The 23066-nt window shown below is 38.2% G+C and overlaps 1 protein-coding gene across 1 annotated transcript in view; it reads left to right on the top strand.

Moving 5' to 3' along the window:
* The first annotated feature begins 7083 nt into the window (after positions 1-7083).
* The window catches only part of LOC106092455 (stathmin), a 426400-nt gene continuing 410417 nt past the window's right edge, over positions 7084-23066 (top strand). Inside the window, exons 1-2 of the mRNA XM_013259348.2 lie at positions 7084-7530; positions 20874-20985. Coding sequence (XP_013114802.1) covers positions 20916-20985 — 70 coding nt within the window. The 5' untranslated portion in view covers positions 7084-7530; positions 20874-20915. The remainder of the gene's footprint in view (positions 7531-20873; positions 20986-23066) is intronic.

Genomic DNA, 23066 nt, shown 5'->3' on the forward strand with positions numbered 1-23066 from the left:
TGTTGGACATTTCACTGGCCATGGACAAAGACGTGTGTCCTCAGTTCTGGCTAATGCCTCTAAGAAGAAGACGGCCAACAGCAAAACAAAATGTGTACCTCAACATGAGGTATGAGGTTTGAGGCTTAATAAGTATCTACAATTAAAGGCATCTTGAGAAAAGGCAAAAGGTGTGAATTTAGCACTTGGACTGAGTAGCTCAAGCCCACAGCACGGCTGCAAGACTAAGGCAACATGTAACCTGTCGTTGTATGAAAGCGAACGATGAAAAGAAAAATACAAATGGAATTTAGAAGGAAATTTTCATGTTTTTTTTTCAACTCATCTTTTAAAAATTGGCAACTTTAAAGTGAGAAAAAACATTTGAAAAATGATGGAGTACATCTTTAAATCCCTAAGGTAATGTCTTGCACAGCTAAACTTTTTGTGAATGATTCTTTAAGCAATGGGGACTCAAAAAGAGAGATGGCATTGGGACATTCTAATTTAATGTCATTAGGGTCTAAGTAATGAGGATTTAATGATGGATAATAAGCCACCACAGTGTGAAGCCCAAAGAGACCAAAAAACCATATTTTAAGGAAACACAAAATATGCTTTAAGGTAAAATAGCTGGTATTGAAGCGATTAACATTTTGGGGGTAAAATAACTTCATTCAGTCTCTGTTCTTGGTCGTTTTCGCTTATCTCCTTTGGAGGTTCTCGAGTTAAGGTTCCAGGTCTTTTCGTGTAGCTGAGTTTTTCCAACTTAGCAGAGTCCTTAGCAAGTATCCTGATTCGGGGATATATCCATGTTGTCTTGTCCTATCACTGTGTTGCTGATCGTTGATGAAGAGTTCATTGGTTTTTGGATTCCACGTGTTTTTCTCAATTTGTCTCTGAAAATTAATTTTGACAATATGAGAAAAATTAACATTTGTCAAGATACCCCAATTTGGCTATTTAAAGCAAAAAGCCGGAGTACTCGACATCGATCATGTCCATATGAAATGAAATTTCTTTGCCATTTGCGTCAAACGCGGTTAATCTCTTTTACGTGACCATAAATATACGCATGTGCCCAGTCAGAAGCCTGCGTGCGGGCAATGCAGACTCTGAAATTGGAGCTGCGTCTGCCTGACTTTGTTTTGAAACTTGATAGGCGTATCTTGCATCGATCAATGATGATGATCTGCAAAGCGCGTGCTTTTGCCTGTGCCACATTAATTGCAGTTGAAATAAATAACTTAAGGCGCCTGAATTACTTGTTTAGCAGTTTTCCATTTCATTTAGGCGTTACCGCAATCACCATCAACATCATCCTCGTCATCATCATCATCATATCTGGTTTCAAAGCGGTCTCATATAGTTGGAGTTTTGAATGCTGGCCGTTTTTTTTTCACCCTGTCTCATGGAAAACTATGATTGCCTTGAGTTTTTTTCTATGATGCTTCACCTCCAAATTTGGTGCTACAGATACTATGTTGGAACAGTGCGTACGCATCTTCTGTTTAAAGCCTCTTTTTTGAAGTGCGTAAAATCCAGTTTGCTAACATCCTGTCAGATTGTCATGTTAATGTCACTCCATGAAAAATATGGTTCAAAAAATTTCACTTTCTATTGGTGGAGTTGAGTGTGGAGTCTATAAAAAAAACAAAGCTATGTTAAAATTAATTACAATTTCAAGATTTTTTATTGAAAAGTTGGTGGCAGTAAAACAATTTCAAAATGTAAACTTTGCAAAAGAAAAATCTCCGATCATTTGGCTCGTCTCGAAAGAAAAACAAATAAAAATTGTAAAATTTGAAAATGATAACAAGTTAGAGATTCGGCCGGGCCGAATCTTATAAACCCTCCACCATGGATAGCATTTGTCGATTTTTTTTCCCGGTATCTCTTGTAGGCAAACAAAGAATATTGAATAAGAACCGTTCTGCTATTGGAGCTATATCAAGTTATAGTCCGATTCGGACCATAAATTAATGCTGATAAGAATTGCGCCTTGTAGGGGTTCAAAAAGCAAAATCGGGAGATAGGTTTATATGGGAGCTGTGTCAAGCTACTGATCGATTCAGACCAAATTAGACACGTATGTTGCAGGTCATGAGAGAAGTCGTTGTAAAAAATTTCTGCCAAATCGGATAATAATTGCGCCCTCTAGTGGCTCAAGAAGTCAAGATCCCAGATCGGTTTATATGCCAGCTATATCAGATTATGTACCGATTTGCGCCATACTTGGCACAGTTATTGGAAGTCATAATAAAACACCTAATGCAAAATCAGCCAAATCGAATAAGAATTGCGCCCTCTAGAGGTTCAAGAAGTCAAGATCCAAGATCGGTTTATATGACAGCTATACCAGAGTATGAACCGATTTGAATCATACTCAACACAGTTGTTGGAAGTGATACCAAAACACCACGTACAAAATTTCAGTCAAATCGGACGAGAATTGTGCCATCTAGAGGCTCAAGAAATCAAGATCCAAGATCGGTTTATATGACAGCTATACCAGATTATGAACCGATTTGAATCTTACTCAAAACAGTCGTTGGAAGTGATACCAAAACACCATGTGCAAAATTTCAGTCAAATCAGACGAGAATTGTGCCCTCTAGAGGCTCAAGAAGTCGAGATCCAAGATCGGTTTATATGGCTGCTATACCAAAACATGGACCGATTTAAATCATACTTAGCGCAGTTGTTGAAAGTGATACCAAAGCACCACCAAATTTCAGTCAAATCGGATGAGATTTGCGCCCTCTAAAGGCTCAAGAAGTCAAGACCCAAGATCGGCTGATATGGCAGCTATATCAAAACATGGAACGATTTGGCCCATTTACAATCCCAACCGACCTACACTAATAGGAAGTATTTGTGCAAAATTTCAAGCGGCTAGCTTTACTCCTTGGAAAATTAACGTGCTTTCGACGGACAGATGGACAGACGGACGGACATGGCTAGATCGATTTAAAATGAGATGACGATCAAGAATTTATTTACTTTATGGGGTCTCAGATGTATATTTTGAGGTGAGTTCACTCGGAGGCCCGTTTGGCCCATAGTGGTACCCTAGAGAGAAAAAGGGAAGAGAAAAAAGTGTAAGACCTCGGACTAGAGGTTATACAAGAATAAAAGAAAGGACAGAAGGAGTGGAGAACTCGAGCGGGGGGTAAAGAACCGCCCGTCCTTACGCAAGCACGGATCTACCTACCCCCCCCATCTGAACCATCCTGTTCCCCCCACAAACCTCTGGAGACATACCAGAGGTACGTTCGCCAGTTCACACAGATCACAGAAGAAACTGCTCCCCAGAAAGGAGAGCCTACGTCTCTGCAGACCCGGACAGGAACACAGCAAGCGCTCAATAGTCTCCACCTTATCCACATCGAGGCAACTCCTAAAGAAGTCATTGTGCGGAGTTCCTATGCGGGCTATGGTACAGTGTCCGGTTATGACCCCTGTCAAGTTACTCATTGACCTCTTACCGAACGCCAGCAACTCCCTCGACCTCCTCTGGTCAATGACTGGCCATAGTGACTTCGCAGTCCGGCAACCATCCACCGAGTTCCACCTCGCCGCCCTGGCTATCCCCTCTTTTGTGTTCAGTAGCTCGACAAATGGCACGTAGGCAAGGCCGATGACTGGTTCGCCCGGCGCAGACGAACCCCTCCTGGCGCACTCATCCGCCCTCTCATTTCCTGGAATCCCCTCATGCCCAGGAACCCATGTCAGCGTCACATCGTGGGCCCGGTTATTGGGCAGTGTCGAAAGAAGCTAACTTTTCCGACCTTATACTTATACTCGTATACCCTTCAAAATAGTTATTACCATATTACTCAGATACCAGGAGCACACGATGGGACGATTGCCGGTTTTAAGCTCAAGAAGTCAAATCAAGAGATAGGTTTAGATGGGATCACCGGGTTTGGATAGAAGTTCATGTAACGATCTAAGTTGTTATTATTAAAATCTCTCATGTCATTCATACCCCCATTCTGTGGTGGTGAGTTTAATAACTGCGTTTCTACAGAAATTTTATTCATGTCATTAATAAGAGATTTCTTTTATTTTCATCAATCTAAACATGCAATGCCAATGTCGATGACCTACAGATTTCCGAAAGAACCCTTATGGAGATTATAAATTGGAACAAATTTAAATTGAACGGCAACTTGAATATACACACAACTAATTAATAAAAAGATCCATAGCCACAAGCTATATGGACACATGTATATACGTACATGAATTGCTCTTAAGTATCTTATTGTGCCTCTTGTATTTTGCGTGAGTAACACGTTAGTGATTGATTTATAACTATACAAATATCAATATAATAACTACCAACAATTTACCATATGTATCTAAAAAGTCCCATCTCTGGTTGTGTTTCAATCAGATCTCCTTTAATGCTCTTTCTCTACTTCACTCTTTTCTGTAACTCACTCCATGCAACAGGGTATTGGTGTTTATGTATTATTTCAACAATAAGCGTAGAGAAACAATTGTATAAAACGAACTACAAAAGCCCTGCGACAGGGTTGCCAGTTTTATTTTGAGGAAAATCACCACTTTTGAAGGAAAAAATTGACAATTTTGGCACTCAAATTCATCAAATCAAGACATAATCTTCTAAAGCCCATCGTCGAACTTAACCTGCCTATTGAAAAAACATATTTCATTTCAATACATTGCATTTAATGGATTTCAACAGACATACGGGCAGATAGTCTTAGAATTTCACGACATGCATAAATACAGAAGTAGTATACACATTTTATATTTTAATAAAAACTTTTGAAGTTACGTTCCATGAAAAAGAGAATCACACATTTGAAAAAAAATAAAAACTATTCTGTTTTTGAAGCTAAGAATCAGCAAAATGCTGGAAAATCGACAAATTTGGCAGCCCTAGCCCTGTCGCTTTTGTTCTTGCTCATCCATTCCTGCTCAATGTCTTCTTTGTTTTTGCTAGCATCCATCACTTTTTGCTCTTATTGCGCTTTCAATGTTAGAGTACATAAAAACAAAAGAAGAAGAGCAACGAGAATATAAAACCAAAACACATGTAACTCCGTGCAATAAGCAAATGCACAATGGGGGGTATAGGGAATTAATTAGAAAAAAATCAATGAACCAAAGAAAGCTTTTCTGGAATTTATAAAAATATAGCAAAACTTAAAAACGAGGATGAAAAAATAACGATTACAATAAATTTTCAAAAAAATACTATATAGGTATTTTCTCTAAGAATCATTTTTATTGTAAGAAAATCTGAAGTTTCTTAAGTTATGTTTATTATGTTTTATAGCCACCACCAAAGGTGCAACACATCGATATTCATGATCGGCCCTAGAAAGTATATACATTTCTGATCGTTGCAAAATTCTAAGACGATTTAAGATGTACCGATCATCCACTTTAACGTCTTCACACAATAAAAATTGGTACACAGTTTGTTGGAAATTTAGATTTGTGTTATATATGTAGATATTCCTTTTATTTGTAAATGGTCTTTATTGTTCCATAGTTTGATAAAGCTGCCACAAAGATCGATCTCGCAATTTAAGGTTTTGAGCATATAGAGCGAATTTTTTTAGCCGATTTCACAAACTTTTACATGAATACGTTGTGGAGAGAGAGAGGGGTATGATACGTTCTATATTCGCGTCGAATATAATGCATATCGCACCATTTTTGGGGGCACCGTAGCGCAGAGGTTAGCATGTCCGCCTATGATGCTGAACGCCGCCTGGGTTCTAATCCTGGCGAGACCATCAAAAAAAATTTTCATCGAAGGCTTTCCCTCCTTATACTGGCAATATTTGTGAGGTAATATGCCATGTAAAACTTCTCTCCAAAGAGGTGACGCACTGCGATACGCCGTTCGGGCTCGGCTATAAACTTGATTCGGACAGCTTTTATTGATATGTGAGAAATTTAGCCCTTTTCTGTAACGGAATGTTAATGGGCAAATTTGCATTTACAAGTCCTATAAATCATACTTCAATCAATATTCATTATCCATCCAATCCACATGCTCTATATTTAATGATTCTATCAAAAAATCGCCCATTGTGCAGCTTCCAATTAAAGTTCTACTCAAGCGAGTCGTATCCCTCCAAACATTTTCTATCGTGCGAGTCACTAAATCTGCACTCACGGAAGTTGAAAACAATCTCAGGCGATATCATTTTTTACTCTAATAAGTGTCTCGGTACGGGAGAAAACGTTCCACTTGGCGATATATACCCATGAGTGACTAAATAGGGACTAAAAAAAGTGCAAAATTCGATTATCAACGTCATTAATAAAAATAAATTTTTATTTGCTAATGTTTTTTTTTTACCTTCTAGAGTGAGGCTTATTTTTATTTCTCTTTCTAATTTATTTCTTTTCCAAATCAGGATTAATAATCGAAGATTTTATTTGCAATGATTTTCCCTGACTGGGATTTGAACAGCCAACCTTACGATTGTGAGGCTTATGCTATCGCTCTGTGCTACCGGCCTTTCTTCATTACAGAAGGCTAAGTTAACATACATTCTCTTGTTTGGGGTTTTTTGAGTTAGCGTCTAAAACAACAACAAAAAATCTATTTTTAAATTTGTAGCAATAACAGTTGATTATGAGAAACTAATTAGCGAAACATAAATGATAGAATTCCGACAGTAATGTATTTTGTTGTTGTAAATCTTGAAATCTCTACAAACTATCATACAAAAGGATCTAAAAAGTGACTATTCTGGGAGGGAGTGAGAAAGTCACTTCCAAATGTTTGGAGGGATGTTGCCGGTTATGATTGCATGTAAGTGAGTGTGTGTGTGTATGTATTCATTTCATTTTCAATCCCACAAAAAAGTTCAGTTGTTGATTTTCTCTGTTTATATTTCTTTATTGTTGTTGCTGCTTTTGTTTTGCAGATGTTCTGTTGCGTGGTTGGATCACCGTGTCAACTTGTTGAAAAGGGGAGTGTAGCAAGCAAAGAAACGATCGCATAGTTGCTCGGCTGTTTGTGTATGTATGTATAATGTATATATGTAGCATAGCGGCTTTTAATGAGAGAATTTGCACAAACTTGCCAATTCGGGATCATAACGTTGACGGACGCTGTGGAATAAACAACTATCGTCTCGCGAAGTATTTTGTATTTCATCTTTCAATCAAATTCCGTTGAAGCATTGTTCTATTTGTCTTAAAGCGAAGTAAAAAAAAAGTTCAGGCGATTGAATTGCGCATTTAAGCCTTTAAAAAAGGAAGAAATAAAGCAAAAAAATTCATACCGAAAGAAACAAGCCAAAGTGACATAATTTTTTGACGGTTTCTTCAAGAATTTCAAATCGCAGTTGTGAAATTTTGCAGGCGTTGATCGCTTAGAAGTATTTGTTGTTTTTTTAACTGAAAAAATTTGAATTTTATTTGGTATCATCAAAGATAGCTTCGCTGCGAGAAAAAAAAAACTTTTTTCTGAAGTAATTTGTGAATATTTTAAAGTGTTTTGTGCCATTCGTCCGTTTTGTGGATTAATTTACATAGAATTTCTTTGTGGTAAGTTTTCAAGTCTATTAGCAATGTATGTAAGTGTGAGTGTTCTTTATTGTGTATTACAAGAGTGGAACAGTTTTTTGCTGCACCACGTTATCTCCTCTCTTCTTCTGTGCAAAGAGTTCACAAAGGTCTCGCTTCGTTTAGTTTTATTTTTGTGTTACTTGTGTTTGCCCTTTATTTGTAACCTTCGAAGTTGTTAGTGTTGTGTTGTTGAACTTTTTTTTTTTTTACCACGATCTTCTTTGTTCAATGAGAGTAACGGTTTAGGGATGTCATTACTTGATTGGGTTTTTATATATATTTGAAATAGTAGGGAAGACATTTTTTTTTCGTGAAAAGTACAACTAACCTGGGGCCGAATGTTATACCACGCTTATAAACATTTTAATGTAATATTTTATAGAAATCATGAGATTTCGAATGGTTTTACTTGTTCACATATGCGGTAATTTGGCCCCTGTATTATATGTAGCTCCAACCTAAGCAAAATAGTACTTGAATGAAAGGCATTGTCGTTTAAGGATAATAAATATGCAAACAAAGTATAGGAAAAATTTTAAGAAATTGCAAAGTTAATTGGGTAACCCTAAAAGAATCGGCGAAATAATGCACTTTGCAGGCACACCTCCGATTTCGCTCAAATATGGTATGTAGATGTGGGTTGAGTCTAGGAACACGAATCAGAAGTCCGTTTTTGGAGCGAAGGCCCCTCTTGGTAGGAAGTGGACCAACCCTAGCAATGTGGGCATCAAATGAAAGGTATTGTCGTGTAGATTACGAATATGCTAAATTATGCCAAAAAATTGGACCCGGGTAGAATCTACGGGATCTTGAGAATGATGCGCCTTGTTAACGACTGAACTGTATTTTACGGCGAAGTTCGAAAAAAATCTAATTTTTTGCATACCCCCTAATTTTGAACCCAGTAATGCGAATATGAAGTCCTTTTTTGGGGCTCAGGGCGGTGGACCACTTAGGGGCCAAAAACGCCCCCATGGGGCGAATTAGTCTAACCTAGGCAATATCAATGAAAGGTATTGATTAATAGATTACGAATATGAAACAAACAAAAGTCCAAAATTTTGCAATGCAACAAATTAGATTTTTTTGCGAACTATCCTGTAAAATACAGTTCACCCCTTTTATACTTCAGATTCGTGTTCTTGGAGTCAAAATAAAGGGGGTGCAAAAAATGAAAAAGATCGGGGGTACTCCTTGTAAGTAATTTTTTTCCAGAAATGGAATCAAGAACGTGAATATGAAGTCAACTTTTGTTCATTTTCGTGCATGGGGTTCCTTTAACCATTAACGCCGATTTGGATAGAAAAATACCCAAAAATAGTGCTGTCTTAGAAAAATTCTAGCTCTAGTTGTGAAAGTGGCATCCCAAAGCAGCTTTGATTGGCGTTAGGTGGACGATTGAAACTAGTTAAATAAAGGTCATGTTTAAGGGTAAAATTGACTGTCGAAAGTCAGCATTTTTTTTAAAGCCCAAAAATTCAAACAAAACTTGTCTGCTCTCATGGTCATTTTGCGGCCACATTTCTCTCCATTTGCTTCTATAAATGGGCATATTTAAGCTTACCTAAGTAGTCTCCAAATTTGGAATTGTCATCTTTGTTCATAGGGCCATGGTTAACACTTTCAAAAAAAAATGCTTTTGCCTATAGGAAGTTGGTTCATACATAATATCGAATCTCTGGTATTTTCTCCATTAGTTATGGATAGGGGTTATACTAATTTCGTCATTCTGTTTGTAATACCTCGAAATATTGATCTGCCACCCCATTAAGTTGATATATTCTGGATCGTCTCGACAATCTGAGCCTAACTAACTAACTAATGTCCGTCCGCCCTTCTGTCGAAATCGCCATAGCGTTCGAGCGCTAAGAGTTATCAGCTTGAAATTTTTACACGGATACTTCTTTTTGACTTCGATCGTTGGGGATCGCAAATTGACCCCCAGAAAATTGGTCCCGAAAATGGGTATAAATTCTGCTCTATCCCCCAATACCTTTCATTTAAGCCCCACATTGACATGGTCGGTAAATATGGCCGATTTAGGGGTGTTTTGGGGTGGTCCCCCAAACACTAAGCCCGGAAAATATATCAGCAACGTGCTCTATTCTCATATATCCATATATCATTTATTTGAACCCCATATTTTGGGAAAGGGCTTGACCCCCAGATAATTGGTCCCGAAAGTGGGTATCAATTCTTGCCCTACCCTCCAATACCTTTTATTTAAGGTGCACATTGACATGGTCGGTATATATAGGCGATATAGGGGTATTTTGAGGATTAGGGTGGTCGCCCAAACACTAAGCCCGGAAAATATATCAGCAACGTGCTCTATTCTCATATATCTATATATCATTTATTTCAACCTCGTATTGCCATTGACCTCAAAATTGGATATCAAATTCGTTTTTCTAATCTCATTTAAACTCCTTATTCCAAAAGTCAGCAAATATGTCCGGTTTGGTGTATTGGCCATAAAAACTATAAATATTAGGTTCCACTCTCTTTACGACCCAAAATGTCTTGGTGAGCAAATACGTCCTATTTGGGGGTTGTTATGGTGGTGGGACGTCCCCTAGACAGTTGGTCCCTAATGTTGATATCAGATACGTGGTCTACTCCCACATACCTTTAATTTGAGCCCCATATTTCCATAGTCAGCAAACATGACCGGCTTGGGGGTGTTTTGGGGGATGGGCCGTCACTCAGTGAGTTGGCCTTGAAAATATATATCGGATTCGTGTTCCACTTTAAAAACCCTCTTATTTGAGCCTCATATTGCAATAGTCAGCAAATACTTACTATTTGGGTGGTGTTGTGGGGGTGGCGTGGCCCCGTAGACACTTTTCTCGATTATTGATATCAAATTCGTGATTTACTTCCGAAGACCTTTCATTTGAGCCCCATATTGCTATGGTCGTAAATTTGTCCCCTTGGGGGATGTTTTTGGTGAGAGGCGGCCCCACAAATACTTGGTACCATATTTGGATATCAGATTCGTATTCTACATTCAAATACTTTTTATTTAAGCCCCATATTCCCATGGTCAGTAAATAAGTCCTGTTTGGGTGGTGTTTTGGGGAAGGGGTCCACCCCCCAGAAACGTGGTCCCACATTTGGATATCAGAATCGTATTCTACTCGAAAATACCTTTCATTTGAGTCCCATATTGCCATGATCGGTAAATATTTCGATTTAGGGGTGTTTTGGGGGTTGGGTGGTGTTGTGGGGGTGGGGTGGCCCCATAAACACTTTTCCCGAATATTGAGATCAGATTTGTGCTTTACTCCAAAAGACCTTTCATTTGAGCTCCATGTGGCTATGGTCGTAAATGTGTCCCCTTTGGGGGAGGTTTTTGGGGAGTGGCGGCCCCCCAAACACTTGGTCTCATATTTGGATATCAGATTCTAATTCTACACTCAAATACCTTTTATTGAAGCCCCATATTGCCATGGTAAGTGAATAAGTCCAGCTTTGAGGGTGTTTTGGGGAAGGGGTGGACCCCCAGTAACGTGGTCCCACATTTGGATATCAGATTCGTATTCTACTCGCAAATACCTTTCATGTGAGTCCCATATTGCCATGGTCGGTAAATATGTCCGATTTAGGGGTGCTTTGGCGCTTGGGTTGGGCCCCCTAGCACTTAGTCCGACAATTGGATATCAGATACGTTTTCTTATCCCAAATGCCTTTCATTTGAGTCCCATATTGTTGTGATTGGTCTAAATATAGGTTTGGTAGGTTTTAGGGTGGGGCGGCCCCCCTAGGTGCCCCATCCGAAATTTGGATACCAAATTTTTACTTTTAGGGTACTTTATGAGAGCACACAAAATTTCGCTTAAATCGCAACACCCATCTCCGAGATCTGGCGTTTCTGAAAATTAGGGTAAGGGGGAGGGTCCGCCCCCCCCCCCCCCCCCCCCCCTTAAGATATCAAAAAATGTAGTACCCTATTTTTACCACGGGATCTTTGTGCACCATCTGTGAAAATTTCAAGAAAATCGGTTCAGCCGTTTCTGAGTCTATAAAGAACACACAAACATACAAACAAACAAACAAACCTACAAACAAACACAAATTGATTTTTATATATAAGATTTTTTTATGTTTTATAAACATAATTATTTTTATACCCACCACCGTAGGATAGGGGGTATATTAATTTTGTCTTTCCGTTTGCAACACATCGAAATATCAATTTCCGACCCTAAAAGGTATATATATTTCGGATCGTCGTAAAATTCTAAGACGATTTAACGATGTCCGTGTGTCTCTCCGTCTGTCCGTCCGTCCGTCCGTATGTTGTAATCACTCTACAGCCTTCAAAAATTTAGATATTGAGCTGAATTTGGCACAGATACGTCTTTTTGATGCACTCTGGCTAAGTTCCTGAACGGGCCAAATCGGACCATATTTGGATATAGCTGCTATATAGACCGATTTTCCGATTAAGGGTCTAATGCCCATAAAACTTTATTTTTCATTCGATTTTGCTGAAATTTGAAACAGTGAGTAATTTAAGACTTCCCGATAACTGACCCAAACATGGCTCAGATCGGACTATATTTAGATATAGCTGTCATATGGACCGATCTTCCGATAGAGGGTCCGAAGACCAAAAAAGCTTTATTTATTACCCAATTTCGCTGAAATTTGAAACAGTGGGTCATTTTAAGCCTCCCGACATCTGACCTAGAAATGCATTGGATCGGTCCATATTTAGATATAGCTGCCATATAGACCGATCTACCGATAGAGAGTCTGAAGGCCATAAAAGCTTTATTTTTTATTCGATTTCGCTGAAATTTGGAATAGTGCGCAGTTTTAAGCCTCCCATCATCCGACCCAAATATGGTAAAGATCGGACTATATATTTAGACACAGCTGTCATATAGACCGATCTGCCGATAAAGGGTCTAAAGCCCATAAAAGCTTTATTTTTTAACGGACTTCACTAAAATTTGCAACAGAGTTATTTTTAGCCTCTTGATGCCCGACCCAAATATGGTTCAGATCGGACTATATTTAGATATAGCTGCCATATAGACCGATCTGCCGATAAGGGGTCTGAATCCAATAAAAGCTTTAATTATTACCCGAGTTCCCTGAAATTTGAAACAGTGAGTGCGTTAAGACTTCCCAATATCCGACCTTAATATGGTTCTGATCGGACTATATTTAGATATAGCTGCCATATAGACCGTTCTGCCGATAAGGGGACTGAAGCCCATAAAAGCTTTAGTCAGTACCTGACACCCGACCTAAATATGGTTCAGATCGCACTATATTTAGATATAGCTGCCATATAGACCGATTTGCCGATAAGGGGTCTGAAGCCAATAAAAGCTTTATTTATTACCCGATTTCGCTGAAATTTTAAATAGTGAGTAGGTTAAGACCTCCCAACATCCGACCTAAATATAGTTCTGATCCAACTATATTTAGATATAGCTGCCATATAGACCGATCTGCCGATAAGAGGACTGAAGCCCATAAAAGCGTTATTTATTACCAGATTTCGCTGAAATTTGAAACATTGAGTTTTTCTGAGCCTCACGACATCCGACCTTAATATGGTTCAGATCGGTTTATAATTGGATATATCTGCCAAAGAGACCAATATTTTGTTGTACAAAATTGAATAATTACATATATATTAGAACACTCAATGTCCGTGCCGAATTTAGGTGCTTAAGTTATCCAATTTTCACCGGATCATGACGAAATGGGATTTACATATATACCCGTGGTGGTGGATATCCAAAGTGCGACCCGGCCGAAATTTATGCATTTTTACTTGTTTTATGTTATATATATTTAAACTTTTTTTTTATTTCTTAGTATTCCCACATTTTTCTAATTTTTTTTTTAATTTTTTTATTTTTCAATTTTCTGAATTTTTTATATATATTTTATTTTATTTATGTTTATTTGTATATATTTGTGGGTGCAAAGCGAATTAAATAAGAAGAAGAGAAGTACACGAGTAATACAAAAGAACAACTTTATTCGTAGACGTTAAAATAAGGAGTGAAATTACAAAGTAGAATGATTATGAAAAAGCAAAAATTGGAAATAGTAATTGGACTGGAATAAGAGAATAGGGTGACCAGATTCTTACATACGCCGCCACAATCCAAATACTATTTGACGACAAAAATTTATCAAAAGTTTTCAAACAACATTTTACAAAAATATTCATGTTTGACTTTACTTAAAGACTTGGTAAACAAATCTGCCACATTTTCAGCTGTGGTAACATATTCGATTTGGATCTCTTTTGCATCGAATTTTTCCCTTATATAGTGGTACCGAATATCGATGTGTTTACTTCTCTTATGTGCCACTGGGTTTTGGACAAGGAACTGGGCGCTTTGATTGTCACACTTCAGGGCAGTCGGTTCTTGAACGTAAGCATCTAAGCCAATTTCTCGCAGCAAACTTCTTAGGTACACGACTTCCTTCGTCCCCTGGCACATAGCCACGTATTCAGCTTCCATAGAACTGAGAGACACTTGGTTTTGCTTTTTGGACTCCCATGCTATGGGTCCACCAGACATGAAAAGCACAAACCCACTGTAGGATCGACGATCGTTAACATCTGAGCCCCAGTCGGCATCTGTGTATGAAACTAAATCATTAGCATTTTTAGAATAAGTTAACATACCCTTTGGTTTCAGCTTAAGGTATCGGAGAACATGTTTTGCTGCAGTAAAATGTTCTTTCTCGGGATGGCTGCTAAACTGTGCTAGCTTTGATACAACGTGAGATAAATCAGGGCGAGAGTAGACAGACAAATAATTCAGTGCACCAATCAACGACTGGTATTTGGTGACGTCATAACCACTACAATTCTCCTTCGTGCACTTCTCAAGCACCAAACCATTAGCAAAAGGTGTACTTGCAGGCTTACAATCTGTCATGTTCCACTTGGCCAGTAACTCTCTTACATATCTCTCTTGATGAACAGCTATCTTGCCTCTTAATCCCTCTCTTTCGACTTCTAGCCCCAAGTAGTACTTTGCTGGTCCTCGATCAATCGCGTCAATATGCTGATTCAAATCTTGAACAACGCATTTCATAATGGTCTCCGATGAGCATGACAACAAAATGTCATCCACGTACACAGCAAGTAAGACAAGCTCATCTTTTATCTTTTTCACGTACAAACAGTTGTCAGATTTGCACCGCTCGAACCCAATTGTCAACAGAACTTCATTCAATTTTCGGTTCCAGTCTCTGCCGGCCTGCTTTAATCCATAAAGCGATCTTTTCAGTTTACACACTCGATCTGGATACTTGGCATCTTGAATCATTTCGGGTTGTCGCATGAAGACTTCTTCTTCTAATTCGCCGTTGAGATATGCTGACACAATATCGATGTGATTCACCAAATATCCCCTTTGAGCAGCTATGGCAAACAGCATTCGGATAGCAGACACTCTTATTACCGGAGAGTAAGTTTCTGTGTAATCGACTTGGGGTTGTTGTGAGAAACCCTGGGCTACTAACCTCGCTTTAAATTTTTCTACTTCACCACTTTGGTTACGTTTCGTCACAAACACCCACTTACACCCAACGATATTTTTGTCAGCTGGCTTTTCTACGAGTTCCCACGTACCTTTTTGCTGCAAATTTCCGAACTCTTTCTGCATCGCCTCTTTCCACATTTTCGCGTTTTTGCTCTTTAAGGCCTCTGCCACTGTTTTGGGGTCTTCTTCGTCTTGCACAAAAGTATTTACAAGAGCATTTGCTGATTCTACTGCACGAACTTTTCTCGGACGTCCCTTTCGACCTGTCCTAAGAGTTGTTGGTCTTCCTCTTCTTCTTTTCACACCGGGCACTACTTCTTCTCTTTCTTCAATTGAGGTGTCAGATTCAGAATCCACATCGCCGCTGTTGTGTGCTTCTGTTCTGGCGATATCCCCTCTTTCTTTGTCCACAGAAACATCAACAACAAACCAATCGTCATTCTGCTCCATTTCCCCATTCATAACAGTTGGGGTTTCTTTTGCTTGTTTGGAGAAACTGTCTTCGAAAAACATGACGTCACGGGCGATCGTAATTGTTTTTTGTTGTTTACTATACAAACGGTAGCCTTTTGTTTGATGAGCATACCCAACGAATGTAAGTCTTTCTCCCTTAGGTAGTAGCTTTGACTTGCCTGGTCGTTTGTCTAAGGTGACTACGTCACAACCAAATATACGTAGGTGGGCTACTGAAGGCTTTCGTCCAAACCAACATTCGTATGGTGTCTTATTTTCAAGCACCTTCGTGGGACAACGATTCCGTATATAAGTGGACGTATTTAAGGCTTCTGTCCAAAGCGATTGGGACAATCCAGATTCCAGCAACAAGCATCTAGTCATTTCTACGAGCGTTCTATTAGCCCTCTCGGCAATCCCATTTTGTTGGGGGGTATAACAGACTGTTTTTTGGTGGTTGATGCCTTCATTCCTCAAAAACATTTGAAACTCATTACTAAGGTACTCTGTACCATTATCGCTTCGTAGGGTTTTTAAAACATTGCCCGTCTGTTTTTCGGCATTCACTTTAAAATCTTTGAAAACTTTTAGGGCATCGCTCTTCTTCTTCAAGAAATAAACAGTTGAAAACCTCGAGAAATCATCGATAAACGATATAAAATATCGTGATCCACCTTCGCTACATACCCGCATCGGCCCGCAGATATCGGTGTGTACAAGCTCCAAAGGTTTAGTGGTAAAGGTTTTACCATAGCTTGGAAAAGGCTGAACCGTGATTTTACACATTGAACATGTAACACATGGAAAACATTCAGGGTCTGACGACTCAACAGACATACCACGTACCATCTCTTTACTAGACAGCTTTAACACATCTCTTATGTTAAGGTGGCCATACCTCTTATGCCAAAGAACTCTTTCATTGTTTTGTTTTGCCATCATCAATCGTTCCCTTTTATTAAGCTCCACAACAAATATGCCAGCATGGGCCTTCGCCTCAAATATCATCTCCCCTTTGCTTGTTGTTGCAATTGCCTTCTCTTTGGAAAAAATCACTTCGTTGTTGTGCTCAATAATTTTATGCACAGATAAAAAATTAGCACTCAACTCTGGCACAAAGAGAACATTAGATAGAGTGATGTCGGTAAAATCCGATTTAATATTTACATCACCTATCCCCTCTGCATACACACAATCACCTGTTGCGAGAGATACCTCTTGCTTATGGGCTTTGAACGAAGAGAACAACAGCTTATTTCCACTCATGTGTGATGAGGCTCCACTGTCTACGATCCACATCTTGTCATTGGAGCATATTGCCTCTTCACTCGCACGCATTACCATTGCCTTGCTGTTGTTGTTGTTGTTGATGGATCTGCATTGGGACTTTATGTGTCCACGTTTACCGCAAGCATAACACTTTATATTCTTCTTTCGATTCTCGTCGTTGTCTTTTTCACCTTGTCTTCTTCTGAAGTTTGCCTTTTGCTTGGAATTTGCTGCGAAAACATGTTCCTCTGTCACGTGATGTCTTTCCCCTCGTCTTTGAAATTCTTCCATTATTTTAACCTTGAGACGATCAAGTGGGGGCAGAACATCTCTGCTTTCCACAGCAATGACGAAACTTTCGTAGTCTTCAGGTAGGCTACACAGCAGAACAATACTTACGAAATCTTCTGGAATAGTGATGTCGATTTCCTTTAGAGATTCGACGAGGCTGGTAAACTCGTTCATTTGTTGCGTAAACGATGATCCCTCCTGGATTTTAAACCGTACCAAACGTTTGAATAATGTCACCTTACGAGCTGGATCTTTTGTAATATAAATGCTGCCCAACCTTAGCCATGCCTCTCTGGCCGTCTTACACTTCTTAACGTGAATCAGCTCCGATGGTTTTATACTTAGCGTGATGGTGGCCAACGCTTTCATGTCCAACGCAATCCTTGACTCCTTTTCCTCCTTGGTTGCAGTTGTAGGACAAACACTATCAACTACCGACCAGTAATCCATCGTGATGAGGAGGCTCTTCATATGAATGGCCCAACTTGGGTAGTTTTCCCCATTCAACTTCTCAATTTGGAGCGAACCGGACATTTTTACTTTAAACTTTTAACAATTTACAAAAAACGACTTTAAACATATACTCGACTGACTTGTACTTTCTTATTTAATTTATTGGCACGCTGGGCCCATAACCTTTGTGGGTGCAAAGCGAATTAAATAAGAAGAAGAGAAGTACACGAGTAATACAAAAGAACAACTTTATTCGTAGACGTTAAAATAAGGAGTGAAATTACAAAGTAGAATGATTATGAAAAAGCAAAAATTGGAAATAGTAATTGGACTGGAATAAGAGAATAGGGTGACCAGATTCTTACAATATTTAATTTTTTATTATTTTATTTTTTTTTTTTTATTTAATTTTTTTTTTTATTTAATTTTTTATTATTATTATTTTTTTTTTAATTTTTTATTATTATTATTTTTTTTTAATTTTTTATAATTATTTTTTTTTTAATTTTTTATTTTTTTTTTTTTTAATTTTTTATTTTTTTTTTTAATTTTTTATTATTATTTTTTTTTTTAATTGTTTTTATTTTTATTTTTTTTTGTTTTTTGTGTATTTGAAAATAAATTAAAATATAACTAACCAAGACAAAAACCACTAAATCCCCCTAGGCGTGGTCATATGGGCAAAGATGGCCCTACAAAATTTGGTCAGCAGACACTTCTCGGAATGCTCTATTCTGTCATGTAAGATATTAGTCGGAAAATAAATGGCCGTTTATTAAAAAATTGATACGGGATAAAAATGTGGCCGCCATGGCAACATGGAAAAAAGATGGCCCTTCCAAATTTGGTCAGCAGAGAAGATTGGACATGCTCCTTCCAATCATCTCTTCCAAATCTGCTAACGAGGTCGAATATGGCCATTTATTATAAAACTAATTTATACTGGGAAAAGATGGCCCTTCCAAATTTGGTCCGCAGACAGTTCACGAGATGCTCTATCCAGTCATGTGAGATATAAGCTCAAAAAAGTTTTAAAAAAAGAGGTCGAACATGGGAGTTTATTGAAAAAAATTGATCCTGGAGAGAAATGTGGCCACCATGGAAAAAGATGGCCCTTCCAAATTTGGTCAGCAGATAGGTCTCGAAATACTCTAAAGAGTCATGTAGGTTATTAGTCCAAAAAGATCTCCAAAAGAGGTCGAATATGGTCATTTATAAAATAAAAATTTCCTGGAGAGAAATGTGGTCACCACGGCCACTTGGAACTAATTTGGTCAGCAGACAGGTCTCGAGATGATCTATCCAGTCATGTGTAAAAAGTTCTCCTAAAGAGATCGAATATGGTCATTTATTGAACAAAAAAATTCTGGAGAGAAATGTGGTCAAAATTTAGTCAGCAGACATACCATATTTTTTTTTTCTAAAATTTTTTTGGAAAATTCCCTTTTTTTGGTGGATTTCCTAGGAAATTTTCTATTTACAGTAAATTTCCCAGGAGAAATTTTTTATGCATAATAAATTTCCTGGGGATATTTGCTATTTATATTTAATTTTCTGGGGAATTAGTAATTTTCCTGGGGAATTCTGCTACTAATAAAGGGTGATTTTTTTGAGGTTAGGATTTTCATGCATTAGTATTTGACAGATCACGTGGGATTTCAGACATGGTGTCAAAGAGAAAGATGCTCAGTATGCTTTGACATTTCATCATGAATAGACTTACTAACGAGCAACGCTTGCAAATCATTGAATTTTATTACCAAAATCAGTGTTCGGTTCGAAATGTGTTCAAATTTTGACAAATTTTGTTCAGCGATGAGGCTCATTTCTGGTTGAATGGCTACGTAAATAAGCAAAATTGCCGCATTTGGAGTGAAGAGCAACCAGAAGCCGTTCAAGAACTGCCCATGCATCCCGAAAAATGCACTGTTTGGTGTGGTTTGTACGCTGGTGGAATCATTGGACCGTATTTTTTCAAAGATGCTGTTGGACGCAACGTTACGGTGAATGAACACATTTCGAACCGAACACTGATTTTGGTAATAAAATTCAATGATTTGCAAGCGTTGCTCGTTAGTAAGTCTATTCATGATGAAATGTCAAAGCATACTGAGCATCTTTCTCTTTGACACCATGTCTGAAATCCCACGTGATCTGTCAAATACTAATGCATGAAAATCCTAACCTCAAAAAAATCACCCTTTATATTAAATTTTCTGAAGAATTTTCTTTTTTACAAAATGATTCTTGGGGAAATTTGGTTTTTATGGTAAATTTTCTTGGGAAATTAGCTATTTATAGTAAAATTTCAGCGATCTTTTTTTAAAATAAATTTTAATGAATTAGATGTTTTCCATATTTGTATTGAAAATTTAATGGCTTTAGTTTTTTTGCGTTGTTTTTTGTATTGAAACATGGGGTTCTTTGGCGCGTGTCACATCTATCAAAAGGAACATGTTAACCTGTCCTTGTTCCTGCTACCCTTAGCTCGCTCACGTCTTTCAGTTAGCGTCCGGCTTAGTGAGCTGAAGTTTATATGCGACGCCGTGGTCATAATAAAAATGATGACGTGACACGCATACCTTGACCATAAACTTATCGCATTGCGTTCTTGGACGCCAATGGACGGTGGGAAGCAATATGGCAGACATGATGATGATGATGATGGACATGGCTGCATTAAATGAATTGGTGTTCCTTCTAGTATGGGTGAAACTGTAAACTTGAAAGCTACTACCTGTCATCTTTCTACTCTCCGCCAACTAGACAAAGTCATCTTCCTTCCCCAAGTCATCCTTTGCCTACTTCTGAAAATGGAAGTTTTTGTGGGTTTTTGTTGTTTTTTTTTTCCTAGCATTTTGTGAAACAAAAGACAGTCACGCCATTTAAAAGGCAATTAAATTAAGGACAACAATTAAAAAGCACGTAAATGCAATATCCCCTCTCACTGGCAAACTAGTTCTGCTGAATGCTTTTAGTGGAGCGAGTAAGTGTAGATGGCGTTTGCGTCTTTGCCCTATTATTTATGACTTCATAAGACTGGGAGGTCGCTGTAGTCTCGGGTATGATTGGGTAGTCCATAATTAATGTTCATTTGTTTTGGCTGAAATTTTTACGAGTGGGTAGTTAGACTGGGCAGACTTTCTTTGTGGTTTTAGAGTTTGGTTTTGTTACCAACTTTTGGCAAATGATTCATTTTCCATTTTGTCTAAGAGTCTTATTTCTTGAAATGGGTATGGATTTTGTTTTGCCTTAAATGAACTTCAATGAATCATGATCGAGTTTGGATTATAATTTTATGGTATTTCCTTTCTTCTATTGCAGATTTTATCATTTAATTGTTTTTTAAAGCCAACTTCCCTCAAAATGGTTCATCCCAGTGAAAATGCCATTCCAGCTGCTGTTGTTGAACAAAGCGAAATGGAATCAAAAGAAGGTAAGTTTTTTGTTGAAACATTTTGAAAATTTGGAAAATGGTCTTAAAAATGTTTTTGCAAAATTCGTTTTTGCCTAAATGTAGGGCCAGTAATGGGTTTCTTGTCCCCTTAAGTGCCACTACCATGGAAATTACTTACCAACCTAGTCTCTCTCTTACATGTTTTTGGGAAATTCTTTAATAATTTTAAAAAAGAAAACAATGTTCCAGCATTTAAGCATTTCAATATGAAAGAAACTTTCCATTTGAACACCACAGAAAATAGTTTCGTTCGTTCGTTCCATGTAATGAAATTTCATACAATGCAAGAGGATGCTTCTTTGTATTGGACGCAAATAAAAAATCCATTTGAAAATCCTTTTTTGTTATACATGGTTGGGTGGTGATGATGATGATGATTTCTTCCACATCCTGGCAGTCAACATTTTTGTTGTATTATAACCCAGTTTAGGAATTCTATACTGCAGCAGTGTACATTTTACCTATTGGCGTTGAGGTATTCAGAATATTTTGTTTCAAAGAAATGCAAAAAAATCGCACCACAAGGATCATCCAGCTCCTCTTAGTGTCGTTGCAGTGTTCCAACTCCATTGGATGATGATGAATGGAAAATGTGTTGCACAGCTGGAGGATTGTGCCACTTTTCCTAGTCCCTCTTGATGTTGTATGCTCTAGTAGTACCTAACAACTATTCCCAGTTCCCACTTTTTTTTCGTAGCATTTCTTTTTTTTTTTTGAAGAATTCATGAAAATTCTATGCACTCGAATCAGTTGGGCAAAGCTAAAGTAGGAATGTTTAAGTTGTTAAGCTACACATGTTTTATGTGTGCTAAAATTTATAAGGGTGTGCCGAAAACAAAGGTCTTCGAAAAAATGAATATGAAATGTTACCCAAGGTAGTTAGAGGTCAAAGAAATTGTCACAGCCAGATCGGATAATAATTGCGCCCTCTAGAGGTTCAATTTAAGCATATGTGTTAGGGGTCATAGAAGAAGTCATTGTGCAAAATGTCAGCCAATTCGGATAAAAATTGCGCCCTCTATAGGTTTAAGAAGTATAATCAGGTTATCGGTTTATATGGGAGCTATATATACTTGCCACATCTGATAAATGTCATAGAAAACGTCGGTGTACAAAATTTCAGCCAAATCGGATAAAAATTGCGCCCTCTACAGAATCAAGAAATCAAATCGGAATATAGGTTTATCGGTGCATGTTTTGATATAGCTTCCTTATATCAAAACATGGACCGATATGACCCATTTACATTCCCAACTGACCTACACTAATAGGAACTATTTTAGCAAAATTTCAAGCGCCTAGATTTACTCCTTCGAAAGTTAGCGTGCTTTCCACCGACGGACAGGCAGACGAACATCGCTAGGTGATCTAAAATTACTGACTGACTGACTGATATTCGTACGTTATGGTACTGAAAAGTACCATATTGTTCACATTTGCCCAGCGCGAACGGAAAGGGCTAGATTTATGTTGTTAAGCTCAAATTAAAGAAAATCGTACCGGAAGTAGGAGAAATAGTACGTTTATGGTACTATTTAGTACTTTCTTTGTAAATGTTTTTGTTGTTGTAGCCACATTTTTTTTATGTGGATGTGGCGGTCCTTATCAAGCTCCTGTAGGTGATCAAGCTTGTTACGGTCCAAAGGAACTATGCTGCAGGAACAGGGTGGCCATTGGTTATTTAAAGGCGCCAATAACTCGCCTTGTCTTGCATCATAGGCACTCAGTATTTGTGCAAGAGCCGCCCGACCTCTCACTGAGACTGCTAGATACCGCTTTTGGTCGCTGTAGCTGCTCCGTATGGAGTATTCCACTATCCGCAAACTGTGGAAGCGCCCGGTAGCTCGCAACTGAGCTTCTCGTGACAGCAATGAACACCACACAGATTGGAGCTCAATGCACCAGCCTGTGTGGTGATCACAGCTATCCCGTGCTGGGTCTTTGTAAATTGAAATAAAGCTCTGAATTTTGGAACGTACAGAATGGCAACCTTAATTGCGTGATTATAAGCGATTTATGATATTTGTACATTTAGGTACTAAAAAAAGTACAAAAAAGTT

The sequence above is a fragment of the Stomoxys calcitrans genome, chromosome 3, assembly GCF_963082655.1.
Source record: "Stomoxys calcitrans chromosome 3, idStoCalc2.1, whole genome shotgun sequence".
In the NCBI taxonomy this organism is placed as follows: Eukaryota; Metazoa; Arthropoda; class Insecta; order Diptera; family Muscidae; genus Stomoxys; species Stomoxys calcitrans.